Source organism: Leguminivora glycinivorella, chromosome 6, assembly GCF_023078275.1.
Source record: "Leguminivora glycinivorella isolate SPB_JAAS2020 chromosome 6, LegGlyc_1.1, whole genome shotgun sequence".
Classification (NCBI taxonomy): Eukaryota; Metazoa; Arthropoda; class Insecta; order Lepidoptera; family Tortricidae; genus Leguminivora; species Leguminivora glycinivorella.
In genome coordinates, this window is record NC_062976.1 from 23,037,203 (window position 1) to 23,053,180 (window position 15,978).

Sequence of the window (15,978 nt, forward strand, 5' to 3'; positions counted from 1 at the left end):
AAACCTTTGAATTCAGATTTCTTATCAGATTGCAATAATCTAAACATCCAAATTATAAACAAATCAATTATTTTTGAAGTCGGTACCAGACCTGTTTGCCCCTCCCAACCATACGCAGGCTGGCTCTCTCGGGGTTATACCCGTTCGATCAAAAAAAAAATTTTCAAAATCGATCCAGGATTCTCGGAGATATCGAGTAACATACATACAAAAAAAAAAATAAAAAAAAAATAAAAAAAAACATTCAGTCGAATTGAGAACCTCCTCCTTTTTTGAAGTCGGTTAAAAATATATAAAATTGAGTAGGCAAAGTACAGCCTTCGAGATATAGTATACAATAGCATTAAGAAAAATATATAGAATTGAGTTGGTAAAGTACAGTCAACAACACAGCTGTAAATACAGACAAAGCGCCAAAGATATGTATACACACCTTAATGTACACTGTACAGGCAATAAAGTTCTCTGATACATATTTTTGTTGTTGACTGTATGTAGGGCGATGAGTGGCTATGAATTGAAACATAGCCATTGTTTTTAACCCCCGATGCAAAAAACGACGGGTTGTTATAAGTTTGACGTGTCTGTCTGTGTGTATGTCTGTCTGTTTGTCTGTCTGTCTGTGTGTGTGTCTGTCTGTAGCATCGTAGCTCTCGAACGGATGTACCGATTTAGATTTAGTTTTTTTTATTGAAAGCTGAGTTACGCCGTGGCTTGCGTGGGCGACGGTCGCGCGACGGTCGCGCGACGGCGATGCGACGCATACGAAATCAAACCTTATCGATATGGAAGTATGAGACGCGACGGCGACGGTCGCGCGACCGTCGCCCACGCAAGACACGGCGTTAGTCGGGAGTGTTCTTAGCCATGTTTCATGAAAATCGGTCCACTACGTCGCGGTCAGGGGTTTTTTCAAACTTTTAATTTTGTGGTTAGGTTAGATATTACATATTTTTTAAATTAAAGAAAAAATGGAAAAATTCACACCTCCGGCATGACTCCTTGCGCGCCACGAAAGCCTGCTGGATGTGTGCGAATTTATCCATGCCTTACCTCAATACTGAAACGCCTTATGGTGGCGTATAGCAACATTTACCAGTAAGAACCCGCCGGAGGGGTGAATTTTTCTTTTAATTAAAAAAAAAATAGCCATTTTTTTCAACCCACACGATCTGATAATTGTGTATTCATAATTATGTGTGTTGTACGAGTAAAAGCATAGTAAAAGGTTTTATGGTAGTTATATTACATGCCCATTAAATTTCTTTACATAATTATGTGCTTAAAGCTTCTTTCTTCCGCCACCCATCACGATTTGCCGCTTGCTCCGGCCAGTCGCGGCAAAATGCGTCGAGGTCATCCCGCCATCTTTTCTTTGGCCTACCTCTGCCCCGGCTAATCGGGGTAAAGTTCTTTATAAAATATGTACCTTTACGACACAATACATGTCCGAAAAGTAGGAATATGGGGGTGGATATGCCCGTGTCCATCAATAGAATTTTCAAACATTATTTTTTACCTAGAGATAATGTTTGACAAGATCTTATGCTTTGGGTAACTGTATCTACCAGCCGAGACCATAAACACCAAGATATAATAGACCCCACAAAATATCAATGTAACTTACTACTCTAAAGATAATTATCATTCTTATCAGCGTTAAGTGGTCAGTGTAGGTAAGTGTACAGTAAACCAATTTGAATTCTAGGCCACTGTAGAACCTTTTCACAGTCAACGTCAAAAGCGACTTCTATGGCCAATAATGCACGGTGTCAATAAGACAGGGTTCTAGTAGCCTATGATTCTAATAGGTTGACCGTACGTGCAGCTATGGCGTCGGCTATCCTGAAATCGGTAAGTATACGTATGAATTGAAATTGTATATACTAGAGTTGTGCCTGCTCGTTCACTGAAAAGATCGCAAATTACAAATCATTTATTCAGCAAATAGGCCACAGGGCCACTTTTACACGTCAATATACTCGTACAGTCAAGTGTAAAAATATGGGTGCGTACAACTTATCAAAAATATGTCCCATAGCACTTTATGTCGGCGGAATAAGGTCTCGGACTGTACAAGTTGAACTGCAATTACAAAATTGATAATACTAATTCTAAGGTTCTAACTAAAGTATTACGCTACTACAATGATTAGAGATGTATAAGGTCTCTAAACGTCGATATTCAACTAAAAACTACACATAATAATATAGAAATAAAGAAGTCTAAAATTACTTTAGAGATGCAAATGACTCTAAATGTCTAATTATCCTTAGAAATGTAAGGGTCTCCAACAGTTAAAATCGTATGGGTAATCAAAATATTAACTAAAAGAAAAGAAACAAACGAGAACTAAACAAGGTGTCCTAATGTATAATAAATCAGAATGAATGTTACTTATTAGGTATAATAACTCTGTAAGCTTAAACAGACCGGTCTTCACAGACAGCACCCGTTCACGAGTATGACGCGTATCTCAGCCGTCGCCTCCCTCAACCTTCATTCGGGAACTGAAAATATCGTTCCCAACTAGTACGATCTCCGAAGTGTACTAGTTCGTTCTTTTAGGACATATAGTACAGTACTACACCGAGAGAGCGAGAGACAAATTGTGCATATGACGTACAGTAACGCTCGCTCGTACTAGCCGAGAGCTGATCGGCCGTTTTCGAGCGCTCTCGTTCCGAATCAGTCGGTTATATTTCGGTTGCGGTCGGATCACACGGATCGCTTTGCTGTCATTGTCACTTCTCGGCTCTCTTCGCTCCTTTCGCTCCTATTCTGTTGCGCGTGTGTGAGTGTACTAAATGTATTAAAGAGCAGAATCATTTAGGAGTAATTCTAGTACAGTGCAGGGAATCGTGTCTTTTGTACTATTAGTACATATCCTACACAAGCCAAGTATATACCTATGAATGCTTAGACTGGTCGTACAAAGTGTAGTAACTTAGTGAATCGCAGGCTTGCACCGATCGCAAATAATTAATAACAGCTCTTGTTCATTGGACGCTTCGCTAATCGGATCAGTGTGCGTAGCCGAATGAACAAACGCTCACGATAATATTTTTTTGTAGCTATCTATCTCTATCGCTCTTGCGTATTGGTGCGACAGAGACAGACTGCATTTCTCCGGCGTTTGGCGTTGCAGAAATGCCATTCGGCTGCGGAGAGCCGCTTCGCGAGTTGAGCGCTTTTTTTTGTTTTCGACCGGCGATTGTTTTAAGCTGCCAGTGATTTTAGGATCGTCTTTAGCTAATCTGGTTTAAACTGTTTATGAGATGCATCGAGACTTTTGGCATTACGTGTTAAACGATACAAGCTATCTGGTTCAGTTTTTTAAAATTAAATGGCTTCAGTCCATTGGGACTATTTCGCCAGTGTCAAGGTGATATGAGCTAATTATTAATATTGTTTGTACGGTAAGTACGACAGTGTACGGTGAGTTACCAGTACCACTTGTAAATTGATAGCTAGATTTTACAAGAGCACGTAGACTACCGGCCGTTGACGATAAAAAAGAGGCTTAACGCGTTTCGAGATTGATTCTTCATTAGCTTCTCACTACAACATTAGTTTACTGCATAATAAGCTATCGATAATAAACTTTAAACAATATGTATGTAATATTAATGAGTAAAAGAAAAATAAATTATTCACAACACGAAACCGCTAAGATGGCGTTCGCACTGGAAGTCGAATAAACTATCTAAATATCTGTAGGTAATTTGTAAACTCAAGCAAAGTGCCGCGTTAACTGATGTAAATTCAATCATTTATGCAAATGAGAAATTAATAAATATTTGGGGGACATCACATAGACCTACCTAGCTCCAAACTAAACGAAGCTTGTATTGGATACTAGACGACGCGACGATATACATTCTGATCAAAGAGGATCGAGTTTCTAGAGAGTTATTGCTAAAGAAAAATGTGTGGTCACAGTGCATAGACTGCCATCTCTCGACACAGGCTTAACACTTTTGAAACTCAGCTTTGACAGTTTGGCCCATATTCTTAGCTTGATATGTGTTAAAATGTCAAATATCATTATTACGGCCATCTAGCCGAGAGTCCCCCAAAGGTGTATCGCCATCTAGCCCACCGTACCTTTTTCTCTATGGTTCCGAGGTACGTTTTTTTCTTAAACTTTATCTGTCTATACGGAGTTACATTTGTCTTTGATTCTGATATAGGATAAATACAATATACCTAGGTATATACATAGAAAACATCCATGACTCAGAATCAAATATCTTTGCTCATCATATAATAGGACTCGAACCTGGGAACATCGGGTTAGCGGGCAGGATCAATGCCAACTAGGCCAGATATAGGTCGTCAGTATGATTTTACTATTGGTTTTATATTAGGAAATGGGCTTGGGTAGCTCCTAAAGTTTTACGAATTCCTAAGGAAGATAATTGTTCGTGGCCTAAGTAATAAGTATTAATAATATAGATAGTGGTTCCAATATAAACTTGGCAACATTTCACTTCTTTTTTTAGCAGTCGTGTAAAAGTAGGTTATTTAGTTTTACATTGTGTATCTCCTTCCCAAAATAAATAGCATCAGACGTAGATGTGAAGCACTCCGCGTGTTTACTTCAACTCGTAACTTGAGCGTAACGCTCACTAACTCACGAATAGGCTCAAGACTTGAGTACTCAATACGTGTCATAGCCATAGATAGCTTTCTTCTTCAGTCGTTCCCTCAATGCTGAGGATCATGACATCGTGTCATTCTATTGAAGACTAAATCCCTCCATAGGCATCTGTTCCTCGCTAAGCGCATGACTTCGTGCAGTTATGCTGCTTTATGATTGCTTTGAAATACATATATTTCAATAATCATTTGTAATGTGGTTTTTCAGTTTCCATTAAAGCTGGGTACTTATACTTCAACTACGAAACGGCCTTTTAATCTGTAAATATCTGTTAATTCTTTTTCCACTTGAATCTACTTTGTCTACCACAAGTACAACTTGATCTTATTGATATTAAATCGTAGCGTAGGTAGTAATGTAGAAATTGCAGAATGTTCGCAGAACATTCCCGCAATATGCAATTTATTATTAAACAAGAGAATATACTTGAAATAATGTTTAAATGGGCATAATATAAAACTATATGTTAATATAGGTATAATATTGTCTATTACAGTTAGCTATTTTGTTGATAAGTGATAAGTTACCTAAATTCTCACTATAAGTTGCTTAAATTCTCATTATACTTCAGGGAACATTTCGACTTTCAGACTTCACAGTTTAGGTCCTGACTTTTTTAAATTAGGCACCGAACTATTATTTCATGATGCCTGTTTTTGGTCATGCCAATATATTATGTATATACAAAAAAAACAAACGAAATAAAAACAAAAAGATCGCTGTCAGGATCGATCCTGAGAACATCGGCATACGAAGCCAGCGCACTACCACGGGACTACGTCTTGACTCGCTGAGTTCGACGAAATTATGGTATAAACTACGAAGTTACTAAGTATTCTGATAAATTCTCGTTCTCGAGAACATTCTCAGAAGTTACCGAAAATTCTCATGAGGAATGTTCTGCAACTTTGGAAACTTCTCGACCGTGCATTGCTAAGCGTAGGCAACATTTTTTTTTTATACCACGTCGGTGGCAAACAGGTATACGGCCCGCCTGATGGAAAGCGGTCACCGTAACCTATGGACGCCCGCAACTCAAGGGGTGTCACGTGCGCGTTGCCGACCCATTAGAAACTTGTACACTCCTTTTTTGAAGAACCCCATACTGTAGTTCATTCGACTCAAATTGTAATCATACGTACAAATTGTTCACTAAATGTTTGTACGGAAATTGCACGCTTGCTTGTTGGCTTGTAGGTAATTATTTAAATATCTCGGGCTGCTATGACATCAAGGCTGCCGAAGATAGAACGAAAGTGGCGTAGTGGAGGCATCAATATTTATCGACTCTTCGATTCGCCACGAACCACGACCTTCAGTATAGAATGTAGACGTCTGGAGCATCATCAATACTTTATCATTTAAGTTGGTTCCGGTCCTCTATCGCAGACTCTATTGCTATTCCCTTGACACGTAATACCCCCGTAAGTTTACGTGAAGGCTCGTTAGTAAGATACAACTGTACGGAGCTTTTAATTTAGTTAAACGCCAACTTGTTCCGCCATCTTTGTAGCGAATCCTGTCGCACTTTGACGCGCTTTTACTCAGCTTTGTTCTTTGTTTAATAGGGCAGGTAAAGTTTGCAGTGTTTGCAGGTATAGGTTTTTTGTTATAATAAGTTTTTTGTTCCTTGGTGTCTTAACACTAAATCTCTTAGGGTCCCCCCACATCTAGCGTCTCGCGAGCGTCGCGTCGGGCCAACTGTATGGGCAAAGCCTGACGCTGCGTCGACGTCGCGTCGACGCGGCGTCTTTTTCCATACAGTTGGCCCGACGCGACGCTCGCGAGACGCTAGATGTGGGGGGACCCTTAGTTGTGTGTTTATTTGGTGCATGTGATAGTCTTGAAAGTGTAAGTACCCATAGTATATAAGGTGTTAACAAATTAGTCACGGATATTTTTACGGCTGATAGTTCCTGGAGTATATTTATGTATGAAACATCATAGGATTCATAGGTTATGTTTTTTTTTTTTGGAGAAAACTAGGAAACAGATTTGCTACGTTAAAACACCCTGTTAGTGAAATAATTTGATGAAAACTCGTTGAACAGGTTTTAGTACTTTTAGTATCACTTAACTGTAACTGGCCAGTTTTCCTGCTGAACCATAATGACATTTAATACATACAATTATTGACATGAGTGGCATGACAGCTAGTGATAAACGTCTTGTCAGGTTAAATGTACATGGTGATTATTTTTAGATGAAAATTACAATAGTTTTTTTGTTCGGTAAATGAAAACAAAAAATCATATGAAAAGTTTTTTTTAATTTCTAGTGGAAGTTAATTGTTTTAATGTTAATTAACGTACCTTAAAATATCCGTGACTAATTTTTTTACACCTTATACAACCTGTTTTTATTGAATTCCGTTAACTTTGAGGGAAGATTCTTTAGATCGAATTAAATTTGATCCATTTCCCGGTTTCCGATTGAGCTAAAATTTTGCACATGTATGTAAATCACGCGACAATGCAATATTATGGTATCATATAGCTGATCTGATGATCGAGCAGAAAGGTAGTAGTAGTAGTAGCTCTTTATTGTACAAAAACACATTAAAAATAACATACATTGAATACATACATTGAGATGTGAAGTACAAAGGCGAACTTATCCCTCAAGGTGGTCATAGGAAGAACTCTGTTATGAAACGTCGTGTCCCCATCGAGTAAGAGGTTTTTAGAAACGTCTCGGAGAGCAGTAGGTGACTATTGAAAGAAAGGTACAGTCGGCTATAAAAGTTTGTGCCAAAAATTTTGCAGAAAAGTTATTATGGATGTTTTCTAAGAACAATTTTATTTTAAGGTTTATTTATCTTATACAGAATTATTAAACCACCATTCGCATTTAAACCACCTCGAGTCGCGTAAATAAGAGAAAAATGATTAACCGCATGACTGATTCATAAATAGCTAATGAAGTTTACAATCAAGCTAATATTGGGTTAGCGTTCGTTAGCTGCAGCTGAGATGCATTCGGGAGGACTCGGGAAGACTCGGGAATGTTCGGGAAACTCGTTAATGAAAATCTTTGCAAGGTTTAAAGTTGTAAAGCTGAGTTTACACCAGCAAGTTATTGCTGTACAAATTTTGAGACGCAACTATGGGTAAGAGTGTGTGGCAAATATCTGCATCTCTTTCTTGCATATACCTCTGTTTCGAAACTTACAGGTGGAAACTCAGCTTTAGTTATGGAGACTGTAATTTCGTACATTATTGCTTATTGCTTAATGAGTAGGTACGGAAAAGTATTACAGACACAAAAAATATTTACACTGTATTAGTATTAGGAAACTAAATGCTGTTTCGCTTTCCTTTTGAGATTCTTTAAAATAACTACGCAAAAGGAAAAGGGAAGAAAAAGATAATAAAGAAGCATTTATTCTCGTTCAGATGGCGCCACTACTCCTTTGGTTGATTCCCAGTGAGGTGCCGGTACCTAAAATAACCATTTCAACACACATTTATCAAGTAAAGGATAAACTGTTCAAACGTTTCAATCCTGTGTCGAGAGTTGGCAGTCTTCTTATATGCACTTGACAATGAGGAGGCACACTGACATTTTATCCCGCCAGGTGGCGCCTGTGCAAGTGCCTAGGCATGTCACTGTCATTCATATGTGAGAGAGAAAAAAAAATCTTCTCGCTCTCACGTATGAAATTCTTTATCTGTGCGATGGACTAATAAGGTGGCGCCATCTGTCATAACCTTTGAGTGTGCCTCCTCATTGACAATATACATTTTACTCACTTGCTATCTCTCTTGTATAATTATATCACCGACATGACGCTGGCAATCTCAATGAAGCCATAGAAAAAAAAAATACTTTAAGAAGCATTCGCTATGTACTCGATTCTCTTTAGAGTTACTCAATAGTCAATAGCGTAATAATGAAAGTTCATCCTGAAATGATACGCGATAATATCGAAGGGGATAAATTAAGGATTTGAATGCCAGCGTTAAGCTTGCACGCCATTTATCGAATGAACCATAAAATTTTCGCCCTATCATCGAATATTCCTAATTCTAGCATTGGTTTGGTGCAAAATGTAGCGTATGGCGATTATTATTTTTCACACAAGGAGGAAAACAGAACTAACTAATTTGTTCCGTCTATTGTCCTTTGAGTTGTCAGCAACCCGACCCGACCGAACTTATAACTTCCTTTTAATTTTGCTGTGTACTAAACACAGCAAAAAGGAGTGTAACAAGTTTCTAATGGGTTGGCAACGCGCATGTGACACTCCTTGCGTTGCAGTCGTTCAAACGTTACGATGATCGCTTTCCATCAGGCGGACCATATGCTTGTTTGCCAGCGACGTAGTGGTGGATTTCCTTTCCTAAAGGTTCGTTGTTTTCAGAGCAAGAAGTTCCTTTTGTTTAGCCTGCTTTAGTTTCCCGCTGCTGGGCAAAGGCCTCATTATGTATTTGTCCACTCAACCCAGAAAGTGCAATCTCACGAATCTAAAAAAATCCAAAATTCCATGAGAAATTCTGATATCGTCTTCACTTCCAATTACTCTGTATATTTTTTTCCAACGATCGATTTATATTAGCATATCACTGCTGATATCACACAAAATTTCCAACTTAACCAAGTCACCATTTTTCGACGATTGGAAGTCCTCAATAACGTCCTTCGACCTCCATAAACCTTCTGCCTTGCAAAGCTAAAATGTGAAACATTTCCGGCCCAATACAATCTTCAAAATTTCAAGAAAAGATCTCTTTGGTTTCAGCAACAAAACTAACAACTCCTCTAGAATTTTGGATTCATATGATACCGTAATCGCTTAGCACTAGGCGACAGCACAGAAAAGATTTATTCTATATATGATATGTATTTCTTTTTTTTTTTGTCAACTTCATCATGAAGCGCTTCAATATCTTTTAAAATCTTAGAGTTCAATAAAACTCCATCAGCCTAACCCTTCGACCGCTTTTGACGGCTCACATCGCCATAATTCACCATTCCGAACGATTAACCGGACTCAAATGTAGTGAGGGGGTTAATGAAGTGTCCTGCGATAGCCGGTGACGTGGTGACAGACTACGAAAACGACAATAGGTTACATTTCACTGTATGGATGATGAGGTCTTTCGTTTTAGTCAAAATCTTTATTGAAGGTGACATTTGGTAGACAGAACCAGGCCCCGTAGCCGAATGGCATTTCTCCGACGCGAAACGAAAACGAAACGCCGCGAAAGCTAGTCTGGCTCTGTCGTGCCAATACGCAAAAGCTATAGAGATAGATATCTACTAGCGTTTCGTTTCGTGAGCGCTTGTGCCGTTCGGCTATGCACCCTGAGCTGCAGAACAAAAAAGATACTGCAGAACAATAAATACTCCGAATCTCGCATTTCGACTATTGTTCTTGGACTTATGTCTTCGACAAATTGCTTTGTGGAAACGCTCAAATATCATATTCCTTATTACACCAAAGCAGTTTTTTAAAGAGTTTAATTAGAAATTAAATCTTATTTGATAGCTCACCAAACGAAGGAAAATCAATGGAAATAATTGTGTACTCAGTTGTAGGTGATTTACACAATTTAGAGAAAGGTACCCAAGTATGGGTGTAGCAGCGCCAAGCAGATATTCTGTTTTTTGTTTTCGTTTAGTGGTTTACTTTACTTCAATTCGTATGAGTTTTTGTCCTAGAGCACACGTTACTACGTAGGTAGCAAAACTGACTCGGAAAATGTGTATCATTTTTGGATCTCCTAAGTATTATAAAACCATATTACGCGCTGTACATTTTCTCCATACAATGAAATAAATGTTCTGTAATGTTTATGCTAACGATTTCCTAACCTATTTAAAAACCGATGGTAACTACTTATATGAAACAAAAGATATCTAATAGTGTAGTTACAAAGTTAAATGTTTTTGGTAAAACTAAGTTTTCAGACATTTGACGCCCTATTTTATCACTATCCTGATACTTTTTCTCGTCTGCAATCTTCAATTAATTAATTACACTGACACTACGTCGTCTGTGGACTGAAAATTAATGCATTTAACTGAACCACTTCACTTAGACCTTTCATTCCTTTCTCAACCCCATTATAGATTCAACTCAAGCATGAAACGAATCAAAATATATCAATTTTTGTTGGTGCTTACTACTCCTTTCTTTCAGAATTCGCTCGAAAACAGAATTAAATAAGCTTATGTTTTGGAAGTCGCAGTTTAAATAAGTTGGACGTCAGTACTTTTGAGTGTTGCTGAAGTTTTTATGAGATAGTAAAATAGTTCAGTCATGATATGATTATGGTTATGGCTGCTAAACAGGCAAACTGCATTTTAACTGTAGTTTTACTGACTTCAAGGACTTAAAGAGGATCTTGATCACCGACAACAAATTATGCACCTGCCTGTGTCCAAAGACGCCTCTGCCGGCCTAGCCGAAATTATATTGTTGAAGCTAGACGCCGTTCAAAACGCAGTCTAGCTCTGTTGCGCTAATACGGAAGTACGATAAAGATAGCAATACCATTACATTGTTTTATTCACGATGAAGTGCGAATTTGCCAAGTCTAAGTAATTTATTGGCAGTGCGAAATTGACTGAAATCTAGAAAGAGTGACGAACCTACTGATGATCAGAGTTACATAAAGAGTAAGAGGCCTTATCTCAGCAGTAGGACATAATGGACTCTGAACATAGATGAAATAAGAAGATCATTATTATGATCCCATACATGAAAATGCGAACGCCTAAGAACGCGCATACACTACATCACACGTAGATCGCGCCACAAAAAGTGCCTTGTTGCCATCGATTACTCGTAGATTGGCGTTAAGTGTCACTTTCTAGCCATAAATCTATGTCAAAAGTGACACTTAACGCCATCTACAAGTATAATCGTAAGCTACAAGACATTTTTTGTAGCGCCATCTATGTGTGGTGTAGACGTAGTATATGCGCGTTCTTAGGCGGTCGCATTTTATTGTACGGGATGGTATGATCTTCTTATATTTAATCTATGCTCTGAATAAGAACAATAATAGTCATTTCTTTTTCGTTATTTACTTCACATACAATTAAAATTCAAGTTTTCCTCCAGCTTTCGTCCCAATTTCTCTATAAGCAGTTTCTTCTTTTCCCATTTCTTTTCCGTCTCATTCTTATATTTCTTCATCAGCTTTATTCCCGTTTTCTTATTTTGGCAATACAACTCCCTTGCGTTCCTAAGTATCCAGTCATGGTAGTAAGAAACGTCGGTGTAGACGATAGTTTCGTTTGCGATCTGTCTTTTCTTGAAGGATACTATTCCGATTTGGATGGAGCCTTGGATAATGAGGGCGCTTCCTGAGTCTCCTCTGTGAACAAAAATTATATTTTTATCGGTTGGTGTGCTCTAATGAGTGTTTGCCTCCAAGACAAGACGACGCCAAATCGCGCCAAAATCATGGAAAAATTCGAAGCTTGTGGTAGGAATTGTGGACCGATTTATCATAATTTCATTGTTTTCTTCAGTGGTGGAATTCAATTTATAAATAAACATATCTTGATATTTCTATACAATTGAACAAAATTGAAAAGTAATAAATAGAAGAGCCACGGTAAGGAATATCATTACTGTAAGAATTATCACCGCTGGTGACCGAAGAGCTAGAGTGACTTCCTCGCATCAGCATGGAGATCCAGCGAAAATCCCTATTACGTATAATTGTTTAACGTATTTTAGATTTAACCTCCTGGGTCCTGGCGCCCTAGTACGTAAGTTTTGAACTTTTACAGGAATAAAAGAAAGTTCTAAATTCAAAAGCCCGAAAAATTACCAGGGATCTAGGAGGTAGGTAGGAGGAGGTTAAGTTTTAGGCAAAAGAAAAAACGATCAAACCCACTGGTGGCGAAGCCGGGAATCGAACCCGGGTCTCCAGCTAACGCGGTTGACGTGATAAACCGCTTCACCACCCCGACCGCCTTAGGCCTTCTAGGCTTAGTATTAGTCTATTGAGTATATAATTTTAACTTGCTTTTCAGGATATCCTTTGATGTCGCTCGCACAAATAGTACCAACGGGTATAAATCTCACGATTTCGAAGCATTGGCTTCTGCTGTAGACCCTCTGTTTTGCGTGTTTCAACACTTCACTCTTTGTGCCAACGGACTGAGAACAAGACTCAATATTAGTTCAGTAATTCTTAATTTATTTACATTTAAAATAACAAATAGTTAAGTATAAATAATAATAGTAAAACTGGGGATCCGACAGATAACATCGGCGATGGCGGAATAACCTGGATTAATTTTTGAGCGGTTGGCCAAACATATCATTAAACAGAAATGAATGGAAAAGTGTAGGGAGGCCTTTGCCCAGCAATGGGACACAGAAGGTTCTGAATATAATAAAAATAACATAATATACAAATATTAAAAAGCAAATATGGACCTCCACCGCCACCCTACATCACACCCTGTCCCGAAAGTCCCCAAGTGCAGCATTTTCTGTTGTTTTTACTATGTGTAACGGGTAATATCAAATAATATAAATATTTTTACACTATTAACTAATGTTCCTTATGTGCCCCCTGAACACGTGTGCCTCGTATGATCAGTGGACGCTCTATTTATTAATTTTATAGGACATTCTTTCACAGATTGACTGAGTCCTACGGTAAGCTCAAGAAGGCTTGTGTTGCAGGTACTGCATACAAGCCGATTCCCACCAGCTTGCCTAAAATTGATTAGGCACTAGTAAAGTACCTAACGTACCTTTAAGTTTCTTTTTGCTCAGTGGTGCCTAGCAAAAATTTTCACCAGCCGCCACTGATACACAGAAAATATCCATGACTCAGGAACAAATATTTGCGCTCATTACACAAATAAATGCCCGTACCGGGATTCCAACCCGCGCGGGACCGCGGCTTAGCAGACAGGGTCACTACGCGCTGGGCCAGACCGCTCGTCAAAATAAATCGTCTATTTGATAACGTATATTGTGAAACGTGGAATATATATTTCGATTAGTATTGAGATAACCCGCTAGAAAAAGTTGATCTCTTGTACCTTAGTATTGCTCTCTTGTACGGATTAAAATTATTTATAATCTATGACAAACTTACATCAATCCATCCCCACCCCGCGATCTCAGCAGTAAAGTACTTTGGTGGACTCTTCATTATGATGATTCTCTTCACCCTTTTACCAAACTGCAAGTTTTTACCCAACCTCATCAGAGCAATATCTTGGGCCTTCGTTTGAGGATCATACTTGTCATGAACCTTAAAACTGACGACATTTCTTTCGATACCTTGATGTTTTCGTTCAGAGCCAACGTAAGCTGTTATATAAAATTTATCCGTGCATTTGATAAGACAGTGTGCAGCAGTCAAAAGTATTGCTTGGTTTAGTATGGAAGCCCCACATGTCGAGACCCTGTAGTCACAATTGATGACAACAAAAACAGAATGGGGAAAATCTACTATCCTTGAGAACTCTCCTCCAACTATTTTACCCGTTAATTTAGATTTAGTAAAATTTAACAAACTTATGAGAAGTAGAATGGTTATTTTAGCCATTTTAATGTCAAATAAGTAAAACTAAAGCTTAATTGAGTCTCATTAAGATAAGGTTGCCATTAAAGCGACATGAATTGGTTTCAATCAACTTAATGTGTAGATTAGGTAAACTATGAAGCTAAATGATGTGTGAATGTTAGTGTAAGGGGTAAAGAGAAGCGATGAGAAACTGTCAGGTGCAAATGTTTACAAATGGGCTATGGGAATGCTTAATGAATTGAACCCTATAAAACGATGACAAATATAGCTTAGCACCATTGATGTACAGTCAACCAATTGGAACCCTAGGCCCCTGTAGAACTTTGTCAAAGTAATGTTATAAATCAGAATGTAAGAAATCTCTTACTGCTTGTCATTTTGACATGGTTGTAGAGTGACCTAGGGTTCCAATTGGTTGACTATAAATGTCTTGTTTGATTTTTTTTCGTAGGGACAGTAAACAACAAAGATTGACCCACACTAAACTCGTTGTATGTACAGTCGGCATCAAACGTAGCGGATCAAACAACGCTTCAGAAGTAACTACCAATCTGTAACCGCTGAATAAAAAGAAATGTGTGTGTACACATAGGGAAAATGATTAAACTTATCAAGAAATATTAATTTCTGACCGTAAAGTGCACAGATTTATCTATATTCATAAGAGTTATGCAGGAAGTTTATATTTACCTGCTCATATAACCCGGAAACCTTCAAATCACACCACAACACACATCTTCTGGGCGAGCTCACTCCATCGTAGGCCACCTCTTTGCCTTGGGCTAGTCTGTGGCCAAGAGTAAGCCCATTTATAATTTAAATAAAAGGATGGTATACTTTTGGTGCGTTGTTTCATCTTCTACTATGCTGCTGACTGTGAGAGGGTGTTAGACAACTTTGCTTCTGACTGTAGGTACAATGACCTGCAAAACAGCATTTCGAATTTATCAATGAATGCATTCGTCACTTCTCCATGCACTTTTGCAGCTCACTGTACAGTCAACCAATTGGAACCCTAGGCCACTCTACAACCATGTCAAAATGACAAGCAGTAAGAGATTTCTTACAATCTGATTTATAACGTCACTATGACATAGTTCTACAGTGGACTGTACATGCTCCCTGTCGAAGTAGGCACTTACGACCTTCCTACCCAAGCACGTCCACGTCAGACTAATTCAAAAGTTTGTTCATTAGAAATTTCCCCGAGAATCCTCTTGCCTTCTTTTAATTTCGTTTTTACTTAATTTCGAAGGAAAGTTAGTGTCTCACAATGAGTTTTTACAAACAGCGCGATAAATAAAGTTGGGATCGGATGGGAAATTTGATTTGTGTTTGGGATTACTTTTTAGCTTGAAAAGTTTATTTTTCTAACAAATCTGAAGATCGTGCAACAAGTAAAAATCTAGGTACTAGTACCCCAACGGACCTATACACAATAAAACTATTTAGTTCAAACACATGCGTTCAAATTTAAAAATTCTCCATTCTCATTTATAGGTCCACGTGTTTCTTGTAACACCTTAAACTGATCAAAATTTGTTCAGTAAGTTTTATCAATATGATCCTGTAAGTTTTTTTTTTGGAATAAGGTAAAGCGTTTTGTGAAACTTTCATAATCCAAACCTTTCATTTTTTTTGGAAAGTTTCCGCTTGACTTAGTTCTTATATTTGAATTTTTGCTACGGTCTATAAAATTTTGTATTCAAACAAATAAATAAATTATATTTATAGTTATATTTCTAAAATCCATGTCACGCCATTTTAAATTCGATCTTCGGTCCCGTTCGGCCCGACTCGGCG

The 15,978-nt window shown here is 38.1% G+C and overlaps 1 protein-coding gene across 1 annotated transcript; it reads right to left on the reverse strand.

Moving 5' to 3' along the window:
* Nucleotides 1–11,690: 11,690 nt before the first annotated feature.
* LOC125227074 (trypsin alpha-4-like) lies at nt 11,691–14,196 on the reverse strand. Its single transcript, XM_048131265.1, has 3 exons — nt 13,741–14,196; nt 12,652–12,785; nt 11,691–11,991 (listed from the first exon to the last, which is right to left on the reverse strand). The coding sequence occupies exons 1-3, from the start codon at nt 14,194–14,196 to the stop codon at nt 11,703–11,705; spliced, it is 879 nt and encodes a 292-aa protein (XP_047987222.1). The 3' UTR covers nt 11,691–11,702.
* Between the last annotated feature and the right edge of the window lie 1,782 nt (nt 14,197–15,978).

Bases quoted from the DNA above. Each gene is read 5' to 3' on its own strand.
- LOC125227074 (XM_048131265.1), bottom strand. From the start codon at position 14,196: ATGGCTAAAATAACCATTCTACTTCTCATAAGTTTGTTAAATTTTACT. The intron at 12,786-13,740 runs GTAAGTTTGTCA...TCTTGTTCTCAG, and splicing joins CGGGGTGGGGATGGATTGAT to TCCGTTGGCACAAAGAGTGA. The intron at 11,992-12,651 runs GCAAGTTAAAAT...TTTTGTTCACAG, and splicing joins ATCAAAGGATATCCTGAAAA to AGGAGACTCAGGAAGCGCCC.